Source organism: Diadema setosum, chromosome 4 (assembly GCF_964275005.1).
Source record: "Diadema setosum chromosome 4, eeDiaSeto1, whole genome shotgun sequence".
Classification (NCBI taxonomy): domain Eukaryota; kingdom Metazoa; phylum Echinodermata; class Echinoidea; order Diadematoida; family Diadematidae; genus Diadema; species Diadema setosum.
The window spans coordinates 26,348,613-26,362,347 of NC_092688.1; the positions used below are offsets into that span (position 1 = coordinate 26,348,613).

Consider the following 13,735-nt stretch of genomic DNA (forward strand, 5'->3'; position numbering starts at 1 on the left):
GGGCAGCGGTTACCTGAAAGTTGAGGTTGCTCTAGAGGAGACAGGATGATAAAACTGATACAAGGACAGTTGTGAAGAAGAATGGAGTGAGAATCAGGTATAGAGGTTGGAAGTTGGTGGGAGGAGAAGGATGAACCAGAAAGGAGGGAGGAGAGGGGGAGGAGAGGGGGAGGAGAAGGTTGGAAAATCATGGAGCTAACAAGAGAGAGAAAAGATGAAATGTGAATTAATTTTAATGATGTTCAATGATTACATACACATGGCATTACAGCAAACCTCTCTTCCTCATTTACATCACCATGCAAAGTATTCAAACAACAAATAGCATTACACAGATTGAGGGGAAAAGAGAATAGGAAAGAGACAATGTTCTTACATTGACGAATGACTTGGGATAGCAGATGAGGAAGCGGTAGTTTGAGATGACGATGACAGCTCCATCCGACGCATCCCCAATGAACTCCACGCCCTCCCCACACAGCTCCGGGTAGGGGCACTCCAGAGCGGGGTTGTCCATGTGTAGAGGGGGCTTGGGGAATGCCTCCCTGGGACTAACGTGGACCAGGCTGTCGTGCTCCTCAAAGGGCTCAGCCTGACATAAGAAGAAGGGGAACAAAGGTAGTAGACTGCTCCCAAAATATCTGTTCTACTTCTGCTTCAACGACAAGAACTTTGTTTGATACAGCACCTCCTTTAAAATACTGTCTTTCTACCCACAACATTTTCAAAATGCATTTCCAGACACAAAGTAGCTGAATTAAAATGTGTTACAAGTATTAAACTGTGATTTAAAACTAATAGTACATGTAGTAGATGTTGGCCATTTAAAACAAAATTTTTAATTGTTAGAACACGATTAAATTCAGTGCAAGATTATCCTTACATACAACGTCTGTACATGCACCTTATACTAAACACGATAGAATTAATTGTCTAACACAAATCAGCTTGTCTTGAATGTATAGCTGAATTATGTCAAATAACTACATTCAGTTAATAAAGCAGTATAATGCACTTTGTATAGGGTAAACTACAACATTATCAGCCTCCCCAATCTACAATACACAAGCTTTTTAGCTAGCTGATAATTTCAAAACCCATATTCCTTCCTTGAATCGGAAAGAAAAAAAGAGGAAGGTTTAGACTACCCATCTCACAGGATATACCAGCCAGGCTAAAAATACAGTATCCAGGCACTTGTTTTGACAAATAAATGGCAACACATGATATTGATTTTCAGTATTTCCAGCAGATTACACAGGAACCCAGGCACAGTATTTCAAGGTTGATACAAACTTTTACTGCACTTCCTATACATGTAAGCACTACAAATGTACAGTACACCATATTTCATGAATTTGAAGTAGACACATACATGTACATTTTCCTGTTACTGTTTGATGCAAAGGAGACAAAGCAGTGCTTGTCTACTTTTTGATGGGTTATAATTTGCATTTTTGATACTTTTAAGGCCACAAGAATTAACAAAATTCATGGATATAGAACTTTCGGGATTCTTATCAGAACAAGCTGCATTGATGCATGCATGAGTTAACATTCACATTTTGAGCACACGTGTGTGTGTGTGTGTGTGTGTGTGTGTGTGTGTGTGTACACGAACAAAGCCATACAAGCTCTACCTTTATTTCTTTTGTATTTGTTTTGCTTTATGTTGTTCTCAACAATCTGTCTCTAGAAATAGCTGTATTTAGAACATTCAGGCGTGCACACTTACCATATTGGCTTCAAGGCTGATAGATGACTTGGTTTTAATACTCAAACGATTTCCAGCGCTGCAAGCTTGCAGTAGATATTAAAATCCAGACTCCTCAGTGGATTGAAAAGCTAGGTGCCAGTCTGTATTATATAAAAGTCTTGACTTGCTAAACCACTGGGTCTTTGGCAAACTCCTTCTCACAAGCAAGGAGACATCAAAGAAGTCTTTACAAGTCGTAAGTCATCTTCAGAAGCAACATCAAAAGCGTAAGCGACTGTCGATCATCCAGTTAATACCAGGCAAGGTGGAAGACATCCATCCCCCTCCCAAAAGGGACGGCTTCCTTGAAACACACACACACCCGAGGGGCAAGTCAATGGTGAGCGTTAGCAACCGGCAGGAGACTGCGTGTGACGTCAAAGACGCCAAGACTTGTCCTAATGGCGAAGGGCAAAGTTTGCTGAACTCTCGCACAAATGCAGGCAATGGCTGCTTGGCTGGTCCGCTGGTCCTCACCTTCTCTCTGAGATGCTGGGTCACTGCCGGCAAGCTGGCTTCATCAGCCGAGCAAGCAGAGATCAGCTGACTTGGGAAACCACCTTTGGTTCTGTGATTTGAAAGTAGAATATGAGAAGATAATAACAATTTGAATTTAATAGGCATCACTAACACGTTAAAAAAGAAAAGAAAAAAGAAATTGTCTTTTTAATACCATAGCACACTTTCAAGAATACAAAGAGTATAGAAAGTATGAACCATTTCCCCTTGTTTTATCATACTAGATCTGCATTGAACAGTTTGGGAACTAATCTTCCCAATGTCAAGAAAAAAACACTTTTTTTTTCAGTATTTCACCCATTATTTTCATCAACTTGAATTACACAGTGCTTAGAGACTAATTTTTATTTTTGATCCCTGCATACGCTAACTGGCTAAAAGACAAAATGTCACTTTTAATCTGTGCAGGCACTCTCAGTGGTCTAAATTTAGCAAACTCAAGTTGTATGAATAAATCATTTCTTTGAATATGAAGGAGTACAAACATACACCGGGGGGTTTCATGCAATCGCACACACTGGATACAGTTTGCCATACCTGTATTTGTACACGTGCGTATAACATGTAACACTGTACATAGTACCTGCATCTAAATTAATCAATACAGAGTACATGTAAAGTATGTCAACCAGGGATGCCAAACTGCATTGTTTTTGTTGTTTGTTTGTTCGTTGTTGTTTTTTTTTTTTGGGGGGGGGAAGACACTTAAACAAAATACAGCTGAAAAAAAAAAAAAAAAGTTTGCATCTCTGCATTGTACGTTCTTAAACAGATAAAGCACTTTGAATGTACAATGTAATTGAGCATGCCACAGGCCCGTTTCAGGTCAGGGGGAAAATACAGGCCCTATTTGATAAAGTTTACTTTACCCCCCAGTACCTCCATGTGTTCTCTTTCCTCCTAAGGGACTTCAAAATAACATTGATTTCCTGGAAGCAGGGAATAGGGCCAACTAATGATCAATCATGATCTCGGTCAACAGCTTTACAGTATGGGTACATTGACACACTTGCATCTATTTTTTTTTTAACAGGCTGTGTTCAGTATACCACTCTCATACCCCTTTTTATTAATGGTGTAGCTCAACAGCAACATTTGCTGTTTACAGATTTGGTTGTACTCACCCATACAGTACAACAGAGCAAATGTGAATGTGTAGAATATACAATGACAGTAAAGGGTATCATATTATGAAACATCATGGCAATGAATTGACATTGTACAACATAAATCACAGCAGATATGCACAGTGTAAGCTGATGTCGCAAGACCCTGCAATTAACCCTTTTAAAGGGGCCCCGTGATGATTAACAAATGACGAGACAACAGTAGCGGAGAGACATAATGTTACTTCCCAGCTGATGCATACGTTGTATAATGTTTGTTGTTGCTAACTTATTTATGTACATCAACCCTGATAATGCAATGCATGCATGACACAGTGCAATTGCCTTTCAACTCATTGTACTTTACTTTCAATAGTGGCTGCCCGGCATACATGTACAATGTAGATCAGTTCAATGACTATAATCAGCTCAATGACATACATATCATATTCCATGCTTCAAATCAAGGATATTGTAGGACCAACATGAAATGGGCTCAAGGCAACTTGTCTGTATTCAAGAACAATACCAGACCTCTACTGTAAAAGGTCACTGATCAGAAAGAGAGCGAAGTCTTGTATTCACTCATTTTGAATGACAGCAAATAATTGTGCAAGCCGAAGAAAATCAGAACATTCACAGATCTGCGACGGCTCAGGCGCTTAATCAATTATAATCCACATTTGCCTTGTCACAGCAAAGAAAAGCAGAATGTACACATCATAAGCAACCACAAATCAACAACACTTTTTTCCAGACAATGATAGCTAAAAATTTCATCAGAGTGCCACATGGAAATACTTCATGGCGCTTTATTTTGCCTGTTCTGAAAATGATATTTATTACAATGAAACTAAGTTAACCCAGCACCAATCCTAACCTATTTTCATTTCGTAAATGTGCCAAATCTCTATATTTTCCCACATAAAGTAGGAATCAATGTGCAATTACTGCACTTGCATTTGAACTGTTTTGAGTTTGCCCCCTTACCTGGTTGTTTTCTTTCATTCGTGCAACTACAGGCACAGCATTCTCTGGCAGTTTACAATTTTTGATACTAGAGCTACTTGTAGGACCATTAACCTTCGACTGTATAATGTACCTCACATACAATGCATCTCTCTTTACTAACCTGCATCTTTTTAAATAAACCTCAAATCTGCAGCAACCACCCCTTTAATGATACACACACATACAGTAGCAGCTGCGGTCAGTGAGTGGCTAATAGCACCAGCTAACGCGCAGCCCTCATGAGAACCTCCATCAATGTCACACGCTGTACAATACATTTTGCTTGGTATCAGCTGCTGTGACTTTATCACATTACTACCAGTCATCCCTGGCTGACTACGAGTCACGTCTCTTGATGAGGATACCAGTATCACCACTAAAGTCCGCCTGATACACTGTATCGATTGGGCAGGAGAGAAAAGTTAACTCGATGACTCTTATGCATGGGCACTACTGTGGAATAATATGAGTAAAGTATTTAAATGTACACTGTATTGCATATTCAGTTAGTATGAGCACAGGCTTAAAAACCTTTATGTCTGTATGATTAAAATCTTACAACTTGGCCAATGTAAGCCTGTATGACAAGGGGATGCCTCTTGTGCTGCATTCCCTTTTTATCAAAATGAACCATGTACATTGTGTTATACAAACTGGATACCGGTAAATGGTAAATACAGTGTACACAAAATTACTTTTTGGGAAAAATATTACAATTTTTTTTTCAAAAGTCAGATACTCATCTTTCAATGTCAAATACGTGTATTACAAAAAGTCGTCCAGCTTTGATAAAATAAACGCAATAAATTTATATCTCTTGTATTGTACTTCAAATGTACTGTATACGCCAAATATGTTTTGTTTTTTTTGGTGAAATTTTTTGGTGAATTTTTTTTTGGTGAATTTGGCAGGTTAGCAGCTATTCGCAAAATTAAAGACACATGAAAATATTGACTTTGATCCCGATATGAATATGATGAACGTGCACATACATTTCTCTGTACAGTACAGGACTCCATGATCGCGAATTTAACCACTCATGAAATCATCGGGAAGTCTTGATTCGCGAAAATTTAGACTCGCTAAATATATGCCGTATACAGTAATAGGCCTACTGCAAGATTGGACCACAGGTTGTAGGCCTATACATGTCCATGTCTGATGTAACTAATCATTCTTCAATCTTCAAAACACTGTGACCTACTCTATAAACCAGCCACATGTATGCAAACCAAGTTTCAAGTTTGATAGTACCCTTCACCATTTGTTTTGGATCTAGTTAAAGTGGAGTGTGCTTAAAATGTAACCCTTAATTTCGAACTGACATTCTTTCCACAACTTTACAAACAGAAAAAAAAAGGATATCAAAAAGAAAGGAAAGATCACTCACTGAACATTTCCTAGAAAGAAGAAAAATTCAGCACATATCCAAGCTCACACCAATATACTGTAGATGTCAACTTAAATCTGTCCTTCCCCCGCTTCTGCAGGTCTGCTATAGATCAAAGAGCAAGCAATAAAATGACAACAGGTGTTGACGATAGGCAGGAAATACAAAATGTATATCTTCCCCAAGATGCCAAACAGGTCAACTACATGCACATTGTGTAGGCTTTCACTATGTATACTGTATTCAGATCTGGAGGGGCTTCCCACCATCTACTGTGCATTGTCAGTATCATTAACATGTCCATGCACTGATCTCCCGAACGACGCACCCATACAAAACACGTAAATACAAAATCATCATTCACCCACATCTGCTGGGGATTCCCCCACACTGGCATTATGGTAGAAAGGACAACACATGATTTTATACACACACACACACACACACACACACACAAACAAACACAAACAAACACAAACACACAATCACTTTGACTTTTTCTTTGCACGTACAATGTAGGGCCTGAAAGCGAGGTACAATGTAATACAATGTAATACGTGTACCTACCACTTGTAAGTTTACTATAAATTAATCTTTACAAGCCAGCCTTCATGTACTTACAGTCATTGGCAAGTTCAATGACTCAAATGACTGTGATATATTAGTGCAAACTGAATACACACACAGACACTCAGACAGACACAAGAGCAAGTGGGAATTCCCCAAATATGGTGTATTTATAGAGCAATTTATGGCAGCAAACCAAACATACCATAATGTATCTAGTGACAAACCATGCAGGCTTATCAGTTGGCTTCTCATTAGCAGTATCATCAATATCCCTTCATACACCAGTTGCTATATTATGATCCATGTTTTCATGGTGGGGATTTCCATTTCTGTGGCTTGTAAGCTATACATACATGTACACAGATAATATGCAATCTACTTTTTGCTCTGCTTGATACAAGTTCACAGAAAAAAAAAATGCACATTACAGGTATAAAAGTGGTCACTGCAATAGTGTCAGCTATTCAGTATGATGTAGAATACTAACATGCTAAAACCAAAATCAAAACAAACAAACAAAAAATCATAATATCTAGGTCACTGATAAACATTAGTGTTTTGGAGGCCGTAAACTGCACATGCCTACTGTATCAATGGAGGTTCAGCTTGATGTGAGGATTAGGATTAGGGTTAGGGTTATGTTTGTGGGTAGAATTTATGTTTAGTTTTAGTGTGTAGATATTTCACGGGAGCAATTGCTGCAGGATTCTGTATGAACTGACACAGAGGGGCACAAGTCAAAGCGCTTCAGGAACGCTCCTAAGCCCAACTTTGTGTATGAATGGGGTATTAGCTGCTAGTACTTTCATGTTTGCTGTGTAGTGTACACACTGAGCATGTCATTTAGTTCATCTGCAAGCAGGCATGGCATTGAGAAGCCAACAGTTCTGTTGATCTAAACATATGTCAACATTGACAAGGCAATTAAGAAGCCCTGTATGTCCCGTGTGCTTTATAGGAAGACCCTGTCTAGAATAGAATAAAAAACGAATGCTTCTCCTAATTGGTTCTTCCCCAAAGCCTCCCACACACACACACACACACACTATTTACATTCACACCAGACAGATATTAGGTAATTCTCAGCCAGGAGATCAAAGACCTACGTACCCATACTGACATTAGACAATGAGCTTCTGCCAATTTAGCATACAGTACACTTAAAGGTAATGTTTACCTTTGGCAGCAGTGATTTTAAAAAAAGTAAATAAATGTTCAAGTTATCACATTTGATCAACAGGGCTGCACACTAGCCCATTTCTTCTACTGGTCTGACCTGTCCGTTGGTCCAGTAGGTACCCAGTTCTTTCATTTTCCCCTGGTAAATTCCTGAAAAAGTTACTGGTCTGACAGTGATTTTTACTGGTCAGGGACCTTCGGACCAGTGCCAGTGTGCAGCCTTGGCATATGTGTAGGTCAGTTGTATCACAAAACATCCTAAATATAAACATTTTGCAATCAAGCCTAAAATATAAGGAGATATTACTATTTTTCTCACTAAACCATAACTGTAGACAGTTTAGTCTAGAAACAATCTTATTACAACTACTGCTCACATTTGTATATCTAATAATACCCTGGGTACTTAACATAGATTATACTGATTAACATTTTAAAACTGGTTGTTTCTATCCCTAACTCACATTTCAGAATTATTTTGAAGCATCAAAGCTGGGGTTTGGTTTCATCTGCAAATGGTAAACAATGCCTTTAACATGTTTTACACCAGATGTTTATTGCATTAGGCTTGCTCTCATGCCCTACAATGCTACGATGTATGTTCTTTCTAGGTTCTTTTTTTTTCCGCTACTCATAGAATTTAAGTCGTAGCAGTCTCTGAATACAGACCCTAATCCACAAATGTATCATGAAGTCTACAGTATATCATCATGATACACTTTCACTGTTGTACAGGGTTTCCAAACGCACTGTTACTGGTACATAGTCTTTTACATAAGAAGCATACGAAATGTGTTTCACATGCATTTTTATTATTACACAAACATTGCACACTGGATCATATTTCCCCTGATGCTATATGTACTATGAACAAGCTGAACAACACCTAGCTGTAGGCTGACAAAAGACAACAATAAAATCTGCTACATTTTTAAATAAACTTGCAGACTTGGAGAACCTGTGTGCAGGTATGTGCACACAGGTTCCAAATCCTTCAAGTAAATCAGCTGTCATACTACAGATGGGTTTAGGGTTGACTGAATCAAGAAAAATCATCAATTTGGACAGAAAGGGACTATAGGTAGGAACCAATTTTTACTTGGCACGAGTTACCAACAATTGAACTGCAATGTACATCTGTGCGCATTAAAAATGAATCAAAGTTTGATGTTGAATTTCACGGGCAAAGCCACCATGTTCAGTATGAGACACCAAGCCCTACGGGGCCTTACATCCACAGTTGGAACACACTTCATATTCGGCCTGGTCAAAGACCCTCTAATGCTGTTCCTACCGCAAATGATTTTCAAACATGTACAATTTCATCCTAAATATTCACCAACCTACACAGTAAACGCACTTGCATTATTGAGTTTACGAAGTTCAGTAGTTGCAAGACACTTTACACATTACAGAATAGCTTGATCTAAGTTGAACAGATGCCCAGCACTGTAGATTTCTACTCACAGAGTCAATATTCAGTTGTGGTATGATGGGTACACAGTAGTGCAACCATCACGACGCGGAAACGTAAACAGCATCGCTGCAATTTTATTTCAAAATGGGTAAAAAGCATCATAATTAAGAGTAAATCATATTTTACCTGACTGTGGAGACTCAGATGCAAGTAGACCTTGACCATCTAGTTTTGCTTTATGTTCAGGGTTTTACAATACTGTAAAAGTGGATATTTTCGCGTGACTAATTTTTCGCGCTCAGAGTAAGAAGAGTTTCATGAATGTGTTTTTAATTTCACGGAATCAAGACATCAACTACTGGAAAATATGGCAAGCAAAAATATTTGCGTGCTTTTATTTGCGCTAGTTTCGGGTTGCGCGAAATGCGCGAAAATTTCAATACCGCGAAAATTTCCCATTTTTACAGTAGTTTGTGTAATGTTTGTAAATCATTACGGCCCAGTAAAAAAAAAAATAAAATAAAATAAAATAAAATAAAATTATTTGTTTCTTGCCCCCACCCATATTGTTTTTTGCTGCAGCATTAAAAAAAATAATAATAATAATAATTATGTTAACAAGATGACAGTTCCATTGATATGTTTCCAGCCGTTGAACTAAAAAAAAAAAACAAAAAAAAAACTGAGTTAGGGTCTGTCATCTGGAAAAGATGAAAAAAAACCCCTGTTTTATCAATAAATAAAACTGCCTCTGCCACAAATAGGCACCCTCTCACAAATAGGATATTCTATTATCCTTTTAGTTTCCCTCTAGATTCTAGTAAGATTTTCTTTTTTTTTTAAGTACCACCACCAGGTACCTGGTAAGATATCAAAATATAAGAGTTTGATTCCAAGTCTACAGGACTATTAAACCGTTAGAGTAAACACCTCTGTTTGTGGCAGGGTGCCCATTCCTGGCAGGGGCACTTTCATTCAATATTGTAAACAGCTAAATAAAATGAACAACATGTGTGCTTAGTCCCACTTAAGAATACAAGCAGAAGTTACTCGCAAGTCAAGTGCTATGGGAAGTGACACCCGATTGGGCATTTTCATCAATGCCAAAGAATGAAACAGCCTCATCCGCAAAATAGGCACCCGGCCCTGTACAAGCCTGCTGCAAGCAAACAGAACTGTTTAATCTCCGGACCTCTCAATCACCTCTCAATTTGGACAAAAACTCCCTGCCTTCCTTTTTTTTTTTTTCACTTTGCCTTTCCCCCCTTGCTTACTGCCATGGCCATGCCAACTGCCAAAGTACATTAACTCGAGTTAGTCATTACACCGAGATTTAGATCTGAATGGTTAATGGTTTTGCACTAGTTTGTGCATTGATCAATTGCTGCTCCCTTCTCTGAGTGATAGGAAAAGAGGTGTGAGAGGGGTGGGGCATGTACAGGGCCCTGGATCCACTCAATGGAATCTTGTTCCGCTATTCACAGTCATCAAAACAATCAACATAGAATCCTATAGAAATGGTGTACATAGCCCTTCGCCAATGCCAATAGGGAACTGTGTTGGTTGGCGATGCGGACGGCGGAGAGGGTAACGAAAACGTCATATTTTCATCAATACAGCCATTAGATAAACCTAACAATGAACATGCACTCTTTCCCCGGATATTTCGTTCAACATCTACAGCATTTACCGGTTAGTAATAATGTCCTCTGGAGAAATTTACGTGTAAACTTACCGAATCTGATGACTTCAAACGACCCGACAGAAAATGGCGGAAGAGTGACCTGTACGCAAGACTTCGGCAAAGGTCATGCTGAATTTCTCGCGGCTCCGCAGCACTCCCCAGCCCTCGATACGCTATGTACTCCGTACTCGCGCCTATCGCTGCAGAGCTAGCTGGGCTATCAATGCTATGAGCTAACTAGTATTTGGGCTCGTTTGTTTTTGTCAGAGCGGGTTTAGCTACCGCCCTCTATAGTCAAAATCAATAAAATTTGAAAAGATAAGATTCTTGTCTTCAAATGAGCCAAGCCAAGAAATCGTGCAAATCATTACCATTGTTTGATGTATTCAGCGTACATGTAATACACAAATGTAATGAATTCATATCGAGATAGTATGAGTATGATCACTGAATGTGTACAATAATGTCCCATGATGAGCCATGAGGAATTGTCGAAGAAATTGATTTGGTGCCTTAATGAGATATCAAACAAGATCACGCTTTTCAGGAAAACAGAATACAAAATGAGTCATCCTTTTTCCGAGAAGGCAAGCCTGTTGGCAGTCACACACAAGATTAGAATGAAAACAGATAACAAATGCTTCTCTAAATGCGTCAACCCATAGAGATGAACTCAAGTAAAGTGGAGTTTTGTTACTTTAAGCTTTGTTTTAAAGAGAAAGGGGAAGAATGCTGGTCGAAGGTCATCACAGAATCTTATTTACTGTGCACTCTAGAGGCACTAGGTAGGACCTAATTATTTCATTCATGTTAGAGCCTACTGTTGAAGCATGAGTATATCATGGTTGTTCTAGCCTAGGACTGCACTTGTGTTTCAGAATTACAAGTATACCTACAAAAGGAATATATGATACAAGTATACAATTTACGACCTTAATGGGGGACACCAATTCGCCAATCATTGAGGGTTTTTTTTTTAATCAAATCACATCTCATGTTGGAAATTAGGCACGAGTCTTACCGGTAATGTCAACAGATCACGTGGATGAGCATGGGTGGTGTGTACTTTTTACAATACCATACTGTTTATAAATAATTTTGCATCACAGTACCAAGATAGGCCTATACTCAGTAGTATTTATAGGTAGGTCCTAGTAGTTCTTCCTCTTTTATCCTAGATGTCCGTCGTTTGCTTTGCAGACTTCACCTGGCCACATGAATATGAACAGTTATGTTGACAATTAAAGTGGTGCACTTCACAACATACTCAAGAATATTATGCAGTTACCTGGTATTTTATCTAGGGCCTACTGGCACCAATGATTGACCTAAATCTTCAATTGTTTAATATAGCCGTACTGGCATACAATGTAAATGGATAGGCCTACTAAAATATTATTTTGTAATATCTCTTTATGCTATCATATGTTTTGGTACTATGACACGAGTCTGTTTTGTATTTTGTCTGCACCTTCTATACTATTTCTTTTAACTGGTGACAGCCTATGTGTGTGCATATTACATTATTCGACATACAGAATGTTGAACACACACACAAAAAAAAATTCTATGTGAATTACATGGTTGTAATCATAATCAAGTCAAAACATATAACAATCACTTGAAGAAATGGGACATTGAAAATTTTGCTGCAATACTATGAGGAATTAGTAATTCAGTGCAATTCTTTAATTCTTGCACATTTCATTACAATTGTGTCCAAGATGAGTCATACAGGAGCAATTAAATGGAGCAGAGAATTGTCTCAAATCCCCCTACCTTCAAACAATTACTGAAACTTCAAACGTGTTCACTCATGAAATCATTGTATTGTATTTGTTCGTTGTTGTCGTCATTTTTTTTTGTAATAGGAGACTGTCACAATGATTCTATTTTCTATATCTTTCGCTTATACATTGCACTGCACTAATGCAATGTCTTAATTTAATGTACCAGTAAGTGATGAATCAAATATTTGTATACTTGTGTACTTCCAGTAAATGTACTAAATCATCATATTCATTCATTTCACTCATCATAAAAACACAGCAAACACACATATTCATTATAAAGATAGTTTAGAAGTTGTGCTGCATTAAAAAAAAAGAGTTTGCCATCAAACTAAGAATTACTAGTAAACCTAAGTCCTAAATACCTAAGTTTGATTGACTAAATGCATGGTAAGTTTGATTTCTAAATTAGATATCAGCCTTTTTTTTTTCAATGTGACAGACCCCCATATATGGTGAGTCCTGACCTACAGTAGACATTTTCCATTTATGATACAGTCACAAGTAAATTACCTTCTTGCACTACACCATCATATGACAGAATATATATATATATATATATATATATATATATATATATATATATATATATATATATATATATATATATACATATATATATATATATATATATATATATATATGTATATATATATATATATATTATATATATATATATATATAGAGATATAGATACATATGTTACTATAAGTTAAGTTTAACTGCAAAAATGGATTAAAGCTGCTGAAAAAAAAGAAAATAATCAAAATAAGATAATCCCAACGTCTTCACAAATATTTCTCTGTTATGTCAGAAGTGCAGCACAGTGTATCATTGAGAAGATCTTATCTTCCTCTATTTGATGAAATAAATTCAAAATTCAAGTCATGTAACATACAGTTGAACCTCTCGTATCCGGACAAGTCGGGACCGGGGCTCGTCCGGATAAGGGATTTGGCCGGATACGGGAGACTCAATGCTTTATACATGTACATATACATACACATGTACTGATGTAGCCCATTGTAGTACCACATGTAGTAATGTGTATACTGCGACCTTTTCATTGTTACATTTGGGGATGCTTCGGGATGTTGAATGTCTGAAGGTAAGCAATTTGGAAGGAAATTTGATGCAATGTATGTTAATCATATTGGAAGTAATATGTAATTCATGTGTGTTTGGGTAGGAGTTCTCAAGGAGTTGGGAATCCCCCTTTCTTCCCGTGATTATTAAAAAAAATCACGGCGAGATTGCGTCCGGATAATAGAGAGATCCGGATAAAGGGAGGCCGGATAATAGAGGTTCAACTG

General features: G+C 37.8%; 1 protein-coding gene across 1 annotated transcript in view; it reads right to left on the reverse strand.

Moving 5' to 3' along the window:
* The window catches only part of LOC140227768 (phosphatidylinositol-3,5-bisphosphate 3-phosphatase MTMR4-like), a 48,248-nt gene extending 46,510 nt beyond the window's left edge, over nt 1-1,738 (reverse strand). The window contains exons 1-2 of the mRNA XM_072308165.1: nt 1,730-1,738; nt 377-592 (exon numbers count right to left, since the gene is read on the reverse strand). Coding sequence (XP_072164266.1) covers nt 377-592; nt 1,730-1,738 — 225 coding nt within the window. The remainder of the gene's footprint in view (nt 1-376; nt 593-1,729) is intronic.
* Between the last annotated feature and the right edge of the window lie 11,997 nt (nt 1,739-13,735).